Source organism: Mastomys coucha, unplaced genomic scaffold (assembly GCF_008632895.1).
Source record: "Mastomys coucha isolate ucsf_1 unplaced genomic scaffold, UCSF_Mcou_1 pScaffold6, whole genome shotgun sequence".
NCBI classification, from domain to species: Eukaryota; Metazoa; Chordata; class Mammalia; order Rodentia; family Muridae; genus Mastomys; species Mastomys coucha.
In genome coordinates this window covers 99,021,601-99,038,079 of record NW_022196912.1, presented here as the reverse complement: position 1 = coordinate 99,038,079, position 16,479 = coordinate 99,021,601, and the positions used below count along the sequence as shown (strand labels likewise).

The window sequence follows — 16,479 nt, the reverse complement described above, 5'->3', positions numbered from 1 at the left end:
CTATGAGCTGATGACATAAGGTAGAACCAAAGAGAGCATAAGTCACAAAGGGCTAGGACTAGCCAGACTTTGCAAGGTTGAAGTAGAACAACACTGGCCAGAACTAATTACCAGCAGGCAGACACGGTCAAGAGCTAATAATGCAGGAGTCAGAGATGGATGGAGAAGGGCTTCAGCTACCCAGGCACGCAGTGCATGAACAGCCTTTGAGCTCGCTCCACGACTGGACCAGGAGAATGTACATAGACTATGCGCCTTCCAATGTTCAACTTCCTGTACTCAGATAACCTACCTCAGTGTTGGTCCACTGTCTGCATCGAGTCCTATAAGAAGTCCCTAGATAAGCTCAAAGAATTTGATTTTCTTCTCTTGGGGATCTCTCTGCTGTATTTCATCTTTTTCCTTTAAACCTTCTGCCTGTAGTGATAAAATTATTCCTCAAACGTTGTCAGTGAGTTTCATTCTTCAAGTTTCTGATAAGTCGGGGGGGACATTCCTCCCACCCCCCAACCTCCACTCCCTTCTGTGCCAGGGCTCTGGTTACACTCACAGGGGAGCTCCTGCATTTCCATTTTTTTTGTAACATTTGAATAAACATTTTTCTCTAAAGATAGCAGTAGGTTAATTTCCAATATATCCCATGGTCAGTAGCACTGTGTCAGTTTCTGGATTTTCATGGTTGGTCCCTGGTGAGGGAGATTTCAGTGTGTAGGGGAAGCTCATGAGATGTATAAGCATCTCTGCTGGTTTTGGAAATTTGTGTAGCTGTAAAATTTTTTTGAAAAATAGAGGTTCAGATCGCTCTATGGTAGTTTAGGCACTCTTAGAGCTGGCTGAATTTTAGGCGATCTTTTTGTGTTTTGTAGAGGAGGCGGCTCAGAGGTAGATAGCCTCGCCTGTGCTCTATAGACTGAAAATGGCTCTGTAAAAGCCCTCACACAACTCTTTAAGGGAGACATAAGAATCAGCTTCGCCTGTCTGTGACAAACCTCCTGAGCTACTCAGCTTATTGATACAAGGGAGAAAGGCTTCTCTTAGCTCGTGGCTTCAGAGGTCCCATGCTACAGTAGCTCAGCTTTATTGCCCTGAGTCTGTGCTAAGACAGAACACCATGGCAGGACACCTGTGGCAGGGCAGTGCTGCCCCCTTCCTGGTAGCTGGGAAGCGGAGGGGGAGGGGTGAAGTCTCCTTTGAGAGCATGCTCCCTGTGGCCTCACCTCTTCCATCAGGCCCTACCTAAGGTTGTATGGCCTCCCAGTAGACCAGAACCTGAGAGTTTAGCACGTAGCCTTTGGAAGACTTTTTTTTTTTTTTTTTTGGCTTTTTGAGACAGGGTTTCTCTGTGTAGCCCTGGCTGTCCTGGAACTCACTCTGTAGACCAGGCTGGCCTCGAACTCAGAAATCTGTAGACTTCGCCTGCCTCTGCCTCCCAAGTGCTGGGATTAAAGGCGTGTGCCACCACCGCCCTGCTGGAAGACTTTTGAGAGCCAAACATGACAGCAAGGTTGCCTTGACTAAAGATAATTAATTGAAATGGAAAGGCACAGTTTTCAAAATGACCACTACCCCTGTGAGCAATGTCTTGTCATCCTGGTGATGTACTGGTGTCCACCCCTCTTGACTCCTCAAAGCACTGATCTTTAACTCACCTAATTGGGTGCTCGCCACGACCTTTCCCTTAGTTGCTTCTGATACTGAGCCTGAGCAAGTCAATCCTTCATGGACTATTGATAAATTTATCATTCTATTGGATGAGCAATAAGCATTACCACAGAACTGAGACATGGAGCTGTCTTGGAACCTTAGGAGGCATTGACTTGTAAAAACACATATTTGATGACTTCACTATCCACTACCAAAAACATCCTTTCTCTTTGATATCTCTTCCTCTAGCCATCTGGAGGAGGAATATTTAAGTATTTGGAAGGAAAATAATAAATATTTATTTGTGGGTTTGTTTTTGTTTTGTTTTGTTTTGTTTTTTGTTTTGGTTTTTCGAGACAGGATTTCTCTGTGTAGCCTTGGCTGTCCTGGAACTCACTCTGTAGACCAAGCTGGCCTCGAACTCAGAAATCTGCCTGCCTCTGCCTCCCAAGTGCTGGGATTACAGTCGTGCCCAACCGCCCGGTTTGTTTTTATTTTTGGAGGAGGGTCTCACCACGCAGTCTTTGATGGCCTAGAACATAGACCACGGTGACCTCAAACTCACAGATTTTTTTTTTTTGTATTTACTAAAATGAGATCATCTACAGAGTTTTTCTCCAACTTCTCATAATTAAGTTCAAGAAAGCCTCCATATTCATGAAACAGAAGAACAGAACATCTAACTCTGGTCATATGTAAGGGCTGGGGGTGTCTCTGCAGTAGAGGATTTGCTTAGCAAGTACAGGCTACATATTCCATCTCTGGTACCAGCAATAAGTAAAATAGAAAAAATGTCTTTAAAAATCACAGTCAAGATCCTGTCAGAAGCTCTGCTCTCAAATTCAGACTGGCCATTGTGTTCTGCCTTTCTCCCGGAACATTTTATTAAATGGGATAATTCAATGGGAATATTTCCTGTGGTTTCTGAGTAGGTAACATTTTCCTTGAAAGTTGAAATGTGGGGGCTGATGAGATGGCTCAGTGGCTAAGAGCACCAACTGCTCTTCCAACTGCTCTTCCATCATGAGTTCAAATCCCAACAACCACATGGTGGCTCACAACCACCTATAATGAGATCCAATGCCCTCTTCTGGTGTGTCTGAAGACAGCAACAGTGTACTTATTTATAATAATAAATAAACCTTTAGGCCAGAGTGAGCAGGGACTGAGCAAGCGGGGTCTACTGGAGTGAGCAGTGCTGACTATAGCGAGTGGGGTTGACTGGAGCGAGCAGAGGTCCTAAAAGTTAATTCCCAACAACCAGATGATGGTTCACAACTATCTGTACAGCTATAGTGTATATTCTTATACATAAAATAAATAAATCTTTGAAACAAAAAAGAAAGTTGAAGTGTGAAACATTCCAAAGTAAAATCCAAGGAGAATGCCCTCCCCCACCCCCCACAGTTCTAGGAAGGGTGAATGCAGAGGGGCTTGTCTGCAGCTGGGTTCCCTGATAGCTGTCCTGCCCCTTGCCAGGATCCATATCTTGATTTATGTTCCTGAATTTGAGTCCAGCCTGGTCTATGTCAGGCTAGCCAGGGCTGCACAGTGGCAGGCAGGAAGGGAACAAAACAGCACAGAATAGAGCCAAACAACACTGTCTTTTTTTCCCCCCTCTACCATCACACCAACTTTTCTAAAGACAATATAAACCAGTTTCCTCATGGGTTTAGTGTTGTTAGATTCTGCTTAATTATCCCCAGAGTCTTGCAAGAGACTTGACTCTCCAAATAGTAATACTAGCTTTAGAAACATTTCCAGGGCTGGGCGATGGTGGCACATGCCTTTAATCTCAGCACTTGGGAGGCAGAGGCAGGCAGATTTCTGAGTTCGTGGCCAGCCTGGTCTACAGAGTGAGTTCCAGGACAGCCAGGGCTATACAGAGAAACCCTGTCTCGAGAAACCAAAAAAAAAAGAAAGAAAGAAAGAAAGAAAGAAAGAAAGAAAGAAAGAAAGAAAGAAAGAAAGAAACCTTTCCAGGTAACCAAGCCAAGGCAGATTTTCTTTTGTGGGTTTTTGTTAATGTTGTCTATTTTGAGGCAGGGATCTCAATCTCTAGCCTAGACAGCCTCAGTCTCTTAGGAATATTTCTGCTTCTATCTCCCAAGTTCTGAGATTACACCAAGGTAGACCAGAGTTTGCACTGAGCATCCATGATGTCTGGAGAATACACAGCCCTGAGTTGGAAGTATCCGGTTTCACTCACCGTCAGGCTGGAGACCATGGTAGACAGATATTTTACACATATTTGAAATATGCATGTGTCATCCTGAAACAGAAGAATGACAACAAGAAAGCCAGAGCCTTGGACAATGAGGGCGGGACTCTTGGAGATGGTGAAGGTGTGTAGAATCCTGTGGTTTTCCTGTAATTCAGCACAGGAAGGAAATTCATCTATGCCATGAAGACAAACATTTTTGGTGTCTGTTAAAATAGTAAAGTCAGAATAAGAGTAAAAGAAAAAAGCTCAAAGGAGCTCATGATAAAGCTACAGAGATACAAAACAAGCAGAGAGATGGGCAGACAGGCAGACAGACAGAGGTCAATTAGTGGAGGCTGTAGTGTAAGAAAGCTGTTCAGAATATAGATGGGAACATGAAAACAGATTTTAGGATCGACTATCAAAACCCTTGTGGTTTTTTTAATAGGAAAAGAAAATTTGTTGAGAAAACCTGGCTCCAGTGCGGTGGTGTGTGTGGTCTGGTGTGATGTGTGTGGTCTGGTATGGTGTGGTGTGGTGTAGCAGCACACGGCACACCTTTAATCCCTGCACTCAGGAAGCAGAGGTAAAATGGATCTTAGAATTGGAGGCCAGCCTTGTCTATATAGCAAGCCCAGGTCAGCCAGGGCTACCCTGTCCCAAGAGTAATTGTGAGAGGAGAAGGAAGAAGAGGAAGAGGAGGAAGAGGAAGAAGAGGGAGAGAAGGAGGAGGATGAAGAAGAGGAGGGTAGAAGGCCATCCTGGAAGACTATCTGGCTCCAGCCTACCTCTTTCTGAGTCCTGGTCTACCATGAAGTGAGAAGTCTTTTTTGTTTTGTTTTGTTTTGTTTTCTGATACAGAGTTTCTCTGTGTAGCTCTGGCTGGCCTGGAACTTCCTCTGTAGACCAGGCTAGCCTCAGAGGTCTTCCTACCCGTGCATCCTGAATAAGGCTTGTGTCCCTGTGCCATTTGAAGTAAGAAGTCTTCCTCACAATCTGCTGCTCCCATGAGTGTCAGGCCTTCCCTGCCAGGATGGATTGAAATGGCTATAGCCATGAGTCTCAATAAATCCTTCCTTTCAAATTTCTAAGAGGTGTTTGTCACCCAGAGGCAAACACAATTAACAGACATGTACTGCAGACGAACATCACCCTGCCTGGCCACTAGACAAAGGGCTGCTGAGAGAGTAGCACGGATTAAGTCCCTTGCCACCAAGCCTGACTATTTTCTACCACGGTCAAAGGACAGCTGACTCTTGCAAGTTGTCCTCTGACCTACACACACACACACACACACCAAACATTAAATGTAATTAAAATTGCACTTGTAAAAAATGTCTGCTAACAGTTATGAGAACATCGTTTTTGTTAAAGCTTGTCTAACAAAGGTTTACTTAAGGCATGTGAACTAGAAGTGATCTGGGTTAATTACCATAATCCTTGTTCTTATTGTTTTACAAGACAGTTTTCCCAGCTGTCCTGGAACTTACTCTGTAGACTAAGCTGGCCTCAATCTCAGAGATTCACCTGCCTCTGCCTCCAGAGTGTTGAGATTAAAGGCATGTACCCCCACTGCCTAGCAATTACTGTAATCTAAAGTTTATTTATATGAGGGCCCCTTTATTCATTAGAACAGAATTTCTTAGGGAATTTTTACCATGTGGACACAAAATATAACATGTACACATACAACACACACACAAATACATATGCCCAAAGATTCTATAGCTTCCATTTTAGAATTCTAGTCTCTAGAAAAGAGGGGCCAATGAGTTGGCTCAGTGGGCAAAAGCACAAAACACACAAGCCTTACACACAGAGGCCATCACTGGGACTCAAGCTAGGAGAGAACTGACTCCCAAAATTGTCCTCTGATGGCTACCCCCCCCCCCCTGCAAGATGTATGTATATAATCTTTTGAAGGCTGTGGACCAATTTTGAGGTTAAAACAATCTCCATAGTAATTTAGTTTTAAAAGCTTCTTTTCCCTTCCTCCCCCCGACCCCAAGACAGGGTTTCTCTGTATAGCCCTGGCTGTCCTGGAACTCACTCTGTAGACCAGGCTGGCCTTGAACTCAGAAATCCGCCAGCCTCTGCCTCCCAAGTGCTGGGATTAAAGGCGTGTGCCACCACTACCTGGCTTCTCTTTCTTTCTTTCTCTCTTTCTTTCTTCCTTTTTTCTTTTCTTTTCTTTTCTTTTTTTTTCTTTTTTTCTTTTGGCTTTTTTTCGAGACAGGGTTTCTCTGTATAGCTCTGGCTGTCCTGGAACTCACTCTGTAGACCAGGCTGTCCTCGAACTCAGAAATCCACCTGCTTCTGCCTCCCAAGTGTTGGGATTAAAGGCATGCGCCACCACTGGCAGGCCGGCTTTTCTTTCTTTATTGCCTTTTTAGTCTCAACTTTAGGGAGTAACTCTTAACGTTTACCTTTTAGCTTAAACGGGACAAAAATAATAAGGCTCCCCGTGACCTTGAATAGAAAACCACAAATTTTTGTTTAGTTCTTTGCTGTTTTAATCAACACAGGTGAGAAGCATTTTCGGAAATATTATTTGGAAAATTATTTAGAGGCTCCATATACTCCATTGAGATGGCAAAATTATCATTTTTTCTTGTTATCTTGTTTTGTGTGTGTGTGTGTGTGTGTGTGTGTGCATGTGAGTGTGTGGAAAGTACACACATGTATGTATATCCAGGTGTATGCGCATTCACATCAGGCTCCCTCCTTTCAGATGACTCCAGCTTGTGTCAAGTTGACATGAAAAGAGGCAGCCGCAGTCACTGTCTTTAAAGCTGAGCCAGGAGTCAAAGCATTAGCTAAGTAGAGAAATGAATGCATGCATGGGTGGTTCAAGCCTTTAATCCTGGCACTCAGGAGGCAAAAGCAGGACAGTCTCTCTGAGTTCCAGGCCAGCTAGAGCTGAGGTCCTGTCACCAAAAGCTGAAACTCCCTGCATTTTCATGCACTGGGTTCTTCTCAGCCAGAGGGAATAAAGGACCTGAAATAGAGGGTTTGAAATGCAAAGAGAAAACAGGAAGCCAAGTTGCATCCCAATCAAGGCTCCACTTTACTGAGAATAAACCAGGGTTTTTATAGTCACAGGAGAAACTGAAAACAAGTCTCTAGATTACACTACAAAGAAAGTTCAGGTGCCAAAGTCCCCAGGTTCAGAAGATCTTTAGGCTGCTGGCTGGCATACTCAGGCGGCTTCTTCAAAGACAAACAAACAGTCAACAGAGAGCATCTGTCTTAGCTCCCAGGTGTTAGCCCCCAAGCAGAGGCTGCCAGAAGTCCGATGATTGAAGTGAAGAGGGAAGGTAACAAAAAGCAACAAAACAAAACAACAAATGGAACAAAAACAGCTGCAACTACCACTGAAATGCTAAACTTAGAAGAAATCATGCATTTTAATAAGAGGTCACTGTCTTTAAACTTTACTCATTGTATCACATATAGCTGAATCTGTAACAAGCACATGTTAGTAGAATAATCATATTGATTAACAACTTATTCAGTACAGTGTCCTATGAGCCATTAATGCCCCAAACATGAATTTCATGTCATCCAGCAGATGACCTGATTCACATAGTGATTGAACATTTAAATTTGACCTTGAATCTACCATGTCTGTTACAGGCAAACCCACTACAATCTACAGGAGGCTCTGCTGTGGGTACTGTCCAGGTGTTTGCCAAAGAAGGATAGAATTTGCTTCCATGCATCTATCTGGGCTTTTGAGTGCGCCCTGACCTCCCCTCCCCAAATCACAGCTTTGTTCACTATTTTATGCAGGGAAGCTGGGCACATGGGGAAGTAAGGTGGCTCGATGTAATGCCCAGTCCCAGGGTAAAAGATTACCTGGGGCCTTTCCTTCCCATGAGCCTGTAACCGTTCCGAGGCTATCTGAGTATATAACTCACTCCTCCAGCAATGATCATCCTGACCAGCAATAAAGAGGATGGGCCCCTGGGCCTTCTCTATTGGTATCATGCTGGGGTTCTCACAGCCTCCTACAACATCGTTCCGTATATCCACAATGTCCAGAAAGCCGGAGAAAGCCACCTTTGTTCTCCTCAAGTCATGGCCCAATGGTGGAATCATAGTCTGTTTGTAGTGTATGTGTCTGTCTCCGCTGAATGCAGAGCCATTGATGGAAACTGTGGCTGAGACATTCTTCAAGAAGGAAGCCATGGTCAGACAGACATCAGCTCCTAGAGAAAGACCCAGAAGCCCAATGTCTGGGCCTTTTACCTAGAAAGAAAAAAAAAAGAAAGAAAAGATGAGTTAGGAGTCAGAGATGGAACATGCCTATCTATAGTCTAGTACTGGGAAGGTGGAGGCAGGAGGATCAGGAGAGAGTTCAAGGCCAGGCTAAGCAATTTCAAAAAACCAGAGAGAAAGAAAAACAAAAAAAGAGCTAAGGAGATGGCTCAGTGGGTAAAGGTGCTTGTGGCAAAATCTGATGACCTGAGTTCAATTCCTCACAAGGTGAAAGAGGAGAACTGACTCTTGCAAGTGGTCCTCGCCTCCACCTGTGTGCTGTGGAACATGTATAGCCAAAAAAGGTTGGTTAAAAAAGAAGTTACCTGGGCTGGAGAGATGGCTCAGTTGTTAAGAACACTGGCTGTTCTTCCAAAGGATCCTGGTTTGATTCCCAGTATCCACATATAACTGTCCTTAACTCCCAGAGGATCTGTTGCCTTCTCCTGGCCTCTGTAGTCAATACATGCATCTGGTGCATAGCCACAAACGCAGGCAATATACCCACCCATACACATAAAGTAAGAGTAAATGCATCTTTCATGGCAAACAAGCCCACACAGTCACATTTAGGAATTGGTTATAAATGCTGAGTCATGGGAGCCTGGCAAGGTGAAGTCCCCTCCCGGCGATCCTGACCCCTGGCTTTATTTGGCAGTGTGTTGAACCATGTGGATTAAGCAGTGGTCCAAGATGTGAATCATTTGTCCAACCCCATCCAAGCAATACTAGAAAATGATTACCTTCATAGAAACAGAGTTCAAAGTCCAACTTAGTAGTTCTTAGCCTTTGGAAAGGGATGGACAACTTGTGGCTAAATTTGAGAGGAAAATTAAAGCCAGTGTGGTAAGATATCTAGACTGCATGGCAAGAGGAATTTTACTAGTATATGAAATAAAATTTCATTTTAGTAAATTTTTATAAAGCTATGCACCAAAAGGGGAAGGGTTAGATGTTCAAAACCAAGAAAATCTCCCTACCGGGCAGTGGTGGCATACGCCTTTATTCCCAGTACTCGGGAGGCAGAGACAGGCAGATTTCTGAGTTCGAGGCCAGCCTGGCCTACAGAGTGAGTTCCAGGACAGCCAGGGCTACACAGAGAAACCCTGTCTCAAAAAAGAAAAGAAAAGAAAAGAAAAGAAAAGAAAAGAAAATCTTCCCCCAAGAAACTTTCTCTATGAACAAAGAATGAGCAGCCTCGGTACAGCTGGAGCAGGGGACCACCTCTGTAGAGATATTCCCAGGAACACATTAAATAAAGCACATGAGGAGAACCTTCGGGTGTTGAAGCATGTAGCACACTGCTTCTTCAAAGTAGTCCACTTCTATGACGTTGAACTCTTTAGGGAGATCTTCAAAGCCATAGAAAGCCAGAGCCAATGTGGCAAAGCCATGGGCAGCCATAAGGCTGGCTCTGTATTCCAACAGGCCCCCTCCAACACCATAGACATCGATGATCCCTGGAAAGGGTCCTTGTCCTACAGGGGGGAACATGACAAGGCAAACCCATCACACGATCCAAGGAATTCGCATCTCTTTTAGACACTATTCTAAATTGTTTAGTTGGTTTCTATGAATCCAGTAAAACAGATCCCTGTGTCACTACTGAATGGAGACATCTGAGCTTTGGAGTGAGAAAAAAGTCTAAGCTGTCTCATGGATTTTAATCTGCCTCTGGAATCCAAACTGTGGTCCACAGGCCACAGGAGGACAGTTATGAATTTGGCCCAAGACAAAATCATAAACTTACACGAAACATAAAGGTGTTTGTGTGTGTGGTTTTTGTTTGTAAATCAGTTGCATGGTTCTAGGGAGTGAGTGCTATAAATGATACCATTTAAGATTAGAAATTTAGGACTGGTGAGATGGATGGCTCAGCGGGTAAGAGCACCCATCGACTGCTCTTTCAAAGATCTTGAGTTCAAATCCCAGCAACCACATGGTGGCTCACAACCATCCGTAGCCCTCTTCTGGTGTGTCTGAAGACAACTACAGTGTACTTATTTATAATAATAAAATCTTTAAAAACAAAATAATGGAAATTTATCAATGATTCTGTATAAAGCTATCTGCATACTTTACAGATCATTTGTTACAGATCATACTTTACAGTCATTGTTATAGGGGACAGTGCTCAACCTTGGGGTGGGGAGTACATCTTGGAAGAAGGTCTTGCAAGCCTTAGACTGGCCTCCTCCTGCTCTGCTGAGGGCTGCAACGGGAACCCTCAGTGGGGGTGGGTGGGTGGAGGGGCTGATGACCCCGTGAGCACCAGCACACACAAACCATACACACATGAGAAAACAAAATGAAGTTAAATTTATTTTTATTTTATATTCATTGGAGTTTTGCTTGCATATTTATCTGTGTGAGAGTGTCAGATCTCTCAGAACAGGAGTTACAGATAGCTGTGAGCTGCCATGCAGGTGCTGGGAATTGGACCCAGGTCCTTTAGGCAGAACAGCCAGTGAGTGCTCTTAACCACTGAGCCATCTCACAAGCCACCACAAGGTTAAAGTTAAAACAACAAGAACAAAAACAATTGATGCTAAGCTGGATGTATTAAGGCATTAACCCTTGAGGGGGTGTGTGTGTGTGTGTGTGTGTGTGTGTGTGTGTGTGTGTACTGACTAGGGGTGGGGATGGGGTGGGGAGAAGGGACTGCATGTGTTAAGGACAATGTGGCAGTCGCCTCTATCATTTTTCCTAACCAAGCTGGGGAAAACGGTAGGGTAGTGTACTGAAGCAAAGTTCAGCTGTATTTTTCATCAGCTGGATAACAAGATCTCTTTGGGATAAACAGAGATTAAGTGAGATAATGAAATTAAAGGGCACTTGCTAATGTATGAAAATCCCCCAACTTGTTTGAGTGGCCACTGAAATGGCCAATAGCAACTTTCTAGGAAGTCCATACCCCTACCCCACCCCTAGACTCAACTTGTGTGCTCCCACGCCTCAACAACCTGATTTACCTGGGGGCAGGAAGAGTGTGGCGCGCACCCGGCCCTCGCGCACGGGCACGCGCCGCACCCCGGCAGCCATGAAGTGACGCTCGTGCACCACCCGCGCCAGCAGCCGCCCGCCGTCGGGCTCGTGTCCGTCCAGCACCTCCAGCTCCACCACGAAGGGCGTCTGCACGTCGCGCTTGATCAGGCGCCAGAAAGGCCGTTCGGGCTCCATGGCCCAGAGCAGCCCCATGGGCTCGATTCCCACGAAGCTGCCGCCCAGTGCGGGCGTGCGTACCAGGTCGAGTTCGCCCTGGGCGTCGGCGCGGTAGCGCGCGTGGGCTCGGAAGAGCGCGCCCTTCTCGTCGCGCAGGGCAGAGCGCAGCGTGACGGGCTGCTCGGGGGCCAGGCCGCGCACGGCGATGCTCAGCGGCTCGTCCCAGCAGCTGCGGCCCGCGGGCTCCAGGATCAGTGTTGCCGCCATGGGGAGCTGGGGACCTCGGGGAGCGCCACGCGAGTCCGGAGCCTGGCCTGCTGTGGAGCCGACCTGGTGGGTCTCTAGGACCCAGACAAGAGAGGAACCAAGGTCTGTCAGCAATTCGGGCACTGAACGGTCAGAGGTCAGAGGTCAGGCTTCAGGGCTGAGCCAGGCCAAAGGATTCTGCTTCTGGCTACTCCCCGTGGTGTTGTGTAAGTGATTGGTGATGACTCCACGTGAATGAATCAAGGCAAAGTACGATCCTTCCGTGGATGCAGCAGCTTAATGAAAATACATAACGGAACCAACAGCAAGAACTTTGTAATAAGTTCTAACTTTATACCATTTTAGTCTTAAGACACTCAGCTTACAAAAACTTCCCTGGATGCTACAGGTCCCAGCACAGAAACTAAAATGCATAGGCAAATTGAGAAAGGCTGTATTAGTCCCTGTTCTCTAAGCAAACAGAGGTAACAGGATGGAGACAGCACAGAGACACGAAGATGGGTTTAATTAGAGTGGCTTGTGATTCTTGTAGTTCAACAATGGCTGCTCCCACAGAAAGGCCAAGGACCCGGTAGGTGTTCAGTCCAGAAGACGGATTGTCTCAGCATTCCTAATCTAGTGCCGGAGTCCCAGGGAAGCTCTGAAAGCTGCCAGTTTTAGGTCTGCATTGGGATCCTGAAGCAGTAGGTTCTAACACCAGTGAAAGAATGGCTCAGAATAGATGAGCTTGCCAACAAGGCTGAGGGCAAGCAGGCAAAAAGCAAAAAACTTCCCCCATGTCCTAATGTGGTCCAGATTTAGGGCCAAACGATCTGGATTTAGGGTGAGTCTCCCACCTCAAAATAATCCCATCAAGAAAAATCCTTCACAGGCATTCCCAGCTGCTTGAGGCTTAGTTGATTCCAGATGTGGTTAAATTGACAGTCAAGATTAGCTGCTCAGCTGCATCCTCTTCTTGCCCCAATGCCCAGATTCAATGAGACACAAGTGGCTCTCTGGTACAGGATGGAGAGGCCACTGAGGTGGTTGCTTGGACCCACCTTTACTAGGGTTAAGGACGGCTTGAAAGATCTAGGGGCTGAGCAGGTGTCAAGGATGCCATAGAAACTTCTGAGGGGAAGGTGGCTTCATCCAACATCCAGTGTTGTCCAATGGCCTGATAAAATGGGGCAGCCCCATATGCAGATATATGAGTGCTTGTGGAGCCATCTGACTCGGGTTTAGGATGCTTGTTGACATCCAGCTAGATACACATGAGACAGATATTCAAACTGAATCTCCTGGAAGGAAGCGTGCAAAGGTAAGGCCCTGGCGGCCAACTGAGGCAGTGTTCTGTCCCATGGTAAAGATACTGGGACTGAGAAGATGGCGCTCAAGTAACATCAATAAAAAGTGTTATTTGGAACATTTATAATAATAAGTAAATAAATAAATAATAACACATAAATCTATAATAATGCATAAATTAAATAATACATAAATACTAGTACATATATAATAATAATTTTTTTAAAGTGTTATATGGAAATGATGGGGGGACCATGGTGTTAGATAAGTCACCGCACTGGGAACTAACAGACCAAACTGAGGGAGAAATGAGTTATCCTCATTGCTATGAGTTATGTAAAAGTGAGTATTGAGATTCCAGTCATCAAACCAAACCGAGTTATTTCTTGAGAAACAGAAGTTAAGCACCAGGTGGGAACCCTAAATGGGAATCAAGAGACATTTGAATGAAGTTCCATGCACTTTTTCCTTATGTGGTTAACCGTATCATCTTTAAGAAACCTGAAGTTAAACATTTCATTACTTTTCTTCTGTCTCCTTGACCCTACCTTACTAAAAAAAGACTTTTGTTTTTGTTTGTTTTTTGTTTTTTCTTTTTTTCTATAGATTTTTTTTTATTTATTTTATGTGTATGAGTACACTGTAGCTGTACAGATGGCTGTGAGCTATCATGTGTGTGGCTGCTGGGAATTGAACTCAGGACCTCTGCTGGCCCTGCTCTCTCTGGCCCTGCTTGCTGCTCAGTGCTCTTATCCGCTGAGCCATCTCGCCAGCCCCAAAAAAGACTTTTGAAATGAGGAATCTGTTTTCATTCTTTATTTCTGCTTTTCTTAGTCTGTCTATAACAACCACTTCTACTCAGCCTGATGGGAGCCCACTGAAGGATGAAGTCTTTTAAGTTGTTCTGTGATTTCAAGAGTTCTTATAAACATACAGTGTCAACCTCCCCTGTGTGTTTATGTGTATGGGGGACAGGTGTGTGAGTGTGCATACGTGTGCCCACTTGTGTGTGCAGAGGCTGGAGGTTCGGTGTCAGTGTCTTTTTACATTTATTTACTGAGGCAGGTTTCCTTACTCAACCCGAGATCTGGGTTCTGCTACTCTTGGACAGCCAGCTTCCTCCAGTACCTCCTGTTTTTGCCCCTAGAGTTCTGGGATTACACGTGGGCTCACACGCCCACTGAGCCTTCCATGTGTCCCGGGGATCTGAATTCCAATCACCCTGCTCCCACACCAGGGTGTAATCCACTGAACTGAGTTCCCAGCCCAGCTGCCTGCTTTAAACTCAACTGTTTACATTTCTGTGACTCTGAGATAACATCTAAGGTATTGAAGTTTTCTGAGAGTAGAAGGGAGTGGCTGGAGAAGGGACCCAGGCCTTGTCCTCTTTTGTCTATCTGCAGCATGAATGATACAAGGGAGCTCAACAGGCTTCCTTTTAGTGGCCAGTGAGTCACCAAGTGAATAAACGTTTTCCTCAAGAAAACAGAAAGTTAACTTCAGAGACACTCACAGTTGTTCTGTCAATGGTAATTCTAGATGTGGATGTCCATGTCGTAATATCTTAGCACTGTGGGAAGTTTGATGAGAGTTAGAGAGATCCCTGCTATATATGCAAGATTTGCAAGGCTGACAAAATGTTGTCAAAATAAAGAGGCTACAAGAACAATAAAACACAACAGTCTCTGACAGGGCTGGCCCAACTTGTAGGACCAGTGTGACCTGCCTGCGGCAGATCCTTCCGCCTCTGTATCCTAAAGAACAGCTTTTAAAAAATGTGGTGGTTTCAGCCTCTCTCTCCTCTCTCTCGGGGCTGAGCGGGATGGTGAGTGTCCACCTTGGATCTCCTGCCTCCAAACCACCCCAAGCCAGGAGTCTGTCAAAGCAGGAACTCGTTTTAATGTATCAATCTTTTCTTTATAAAGGGCTGAGAGAGGAGGCGGAGTTCTCTGCTGAGGTGAGATGACATGGGGGAGGGGAAAGTTGATGAAGGGTATGGGGTGAGTAACAGAACCAATAGTTACTCTACTTCATCAGGAGCTAGGCAAAGGCAGGCTTAAGCAGGTTGTGCTGAGTCACTCCAGTATGGAAGTGACTAAGACAGTTTACAAAACTCGAGCCAGGCTCAGGTTTGTCCTCAAGGCCCAAACCAGGGCCAAATAGAGCCCAACATTAGCTCAACCCATAGAACACAGATTGACAATAGATCGTTGCAATAACGCGAGGTTTATTGATCCATGTTTGTGGGGTCGCCCACCCTCACGGGAGGGGGGGTCAACCCTGAATTCAGAAAGCACACAGCTTTTATACTTTACAGAGGGCAGATTTCTGTAACAGGGCTAGCTGGCTTACTCTGGTTGGTGGAACACAGGCTGGCTTGCTCAGGAGGCTGTTCTTGGCTTAGTCAGCCAACTTCCCTATCCAGCTCTGTACCTGTCCTTGAAAAGTCTCTGGGAAAGGGCTGAGTAAGTAGGTGGTAGGGGGATTGTTGGCACCAAGGTCAGGGTGACAGTTTGTGGTCTTTTTCGAAATTCACCACAGGGAGGGTTGGGGGGGGTTCTTTCGAGAATTGCTAATCTTGTTTTCCTGGACCTTAACGTCATCAAGACCACCAGCTATTTTTGTTTTGGCCTTACTTAGCTTAGTCAGAATGGCCTGGTCATTCTGTCTCAACATTCTGACCACCAGAACTTTGTTTTTACAGCATGCCCTTGGCTAACAGCTTCTCAGTGTCTGAAGCCACTGCTTGCTACTGTAAAACTTAGTTTCCTCATTGCTTACTGCTTACAAGAGCTGGAATATGGCTCTCTTATTTTACTTTATTTCTACATTTTCAGAACTTTGTTTCTATATTCTCAAAAACTTGTTTTCTATATTCCCAGAACCTTGTTTCTACACTTTATTACTTCACTTCCAGAGGACTTGGGTTCAATTCCCAGCATCCTTATGGTAGCTCACAACTCTCGTTGACTCCAGTTCCAGGCAACTGGATACCCTCACACAGACATACTGTGAGATTCCCAGAGGGACCCCCACACTCAAATCCTGAAAGGCTGGAGAATCTTAAAATGAGGGCATTTAATAGAAATGTATGTATAATGTGTAACCTTTACTTAAAGAAGGCATAAGAAGTCTCTGTCACGAGCCAGGAAGGTGGACTAGTCAGTTCCAGAAACAGGATATAAGTTATCTAAGTAGTCCTAAGAGCGGTCAGCCATTAAAAAGATAGCATTGACTAAACAACAGGATATAAGTTATCTAATTAGTCCTAGGAGCAGTCAGCCATTAAGAAGATAGTGTTGACCAAACCACATTCCTCTAGACAATGAGTGTGCAGGATGACTTCCTTGTGACCAGACTCAGCTAGGTAGTGGGTTCCTTTGGAATTTTCCATTGTTCCCTTGTTAGGTTTCCCTGGTAACCCCTTCACCCCCCTAGTTTGTGGTTTTTTTCTTTAAATACTGCTTACTCCTCTTGCTCGTGCTCGAACCCCTCTGGCCTGCCAGGCTATGAGTTCGACCCCAGATCTGGAATAAACCTCATGTGATTACAGCAAGTTCGGTCTCTCGTGAGTCATTGGGTGGTCACGTCATCCCGAGACATGAATAAGGATCTCCCCAGTTCTGGGGGTCTTTCAATCCCAGGAGTGACGACTC

General features: G+C 45.2%; 1 protein-coding gene across 1 annotated transcript; it reads right to left on the bottom strand.

Annotated features, from left to right (window-relative positions):
* Positions 1-7,139: 7,139 nt before the first annotated feature.
* Positions 7,140-11,677, bottom strand: Acot4 (acyl-CoA thioesterase 4). Its single transcript, XM_031356031.1, has 3 exons — positions 11,080-11,677; positions 9,383-9,585; positions 7,140-8,098 (listed from the first exon to the last, which is right to left on the bottom strand). The coding sequence occupies exons 1-3, from the start codon at positions 11,534-11,536 to the stop codon at positions 7,493-7,495; spliced, it is 1,266 nt and encodes a 421-aa protein (XP_031211891.1). The 5' UTR covers positions 11,537-11,677; the 3' UTR covers positions 7,140-7,492.
* Positions 11,678-16,479: the final 4,802 nt, after the last annotated feature.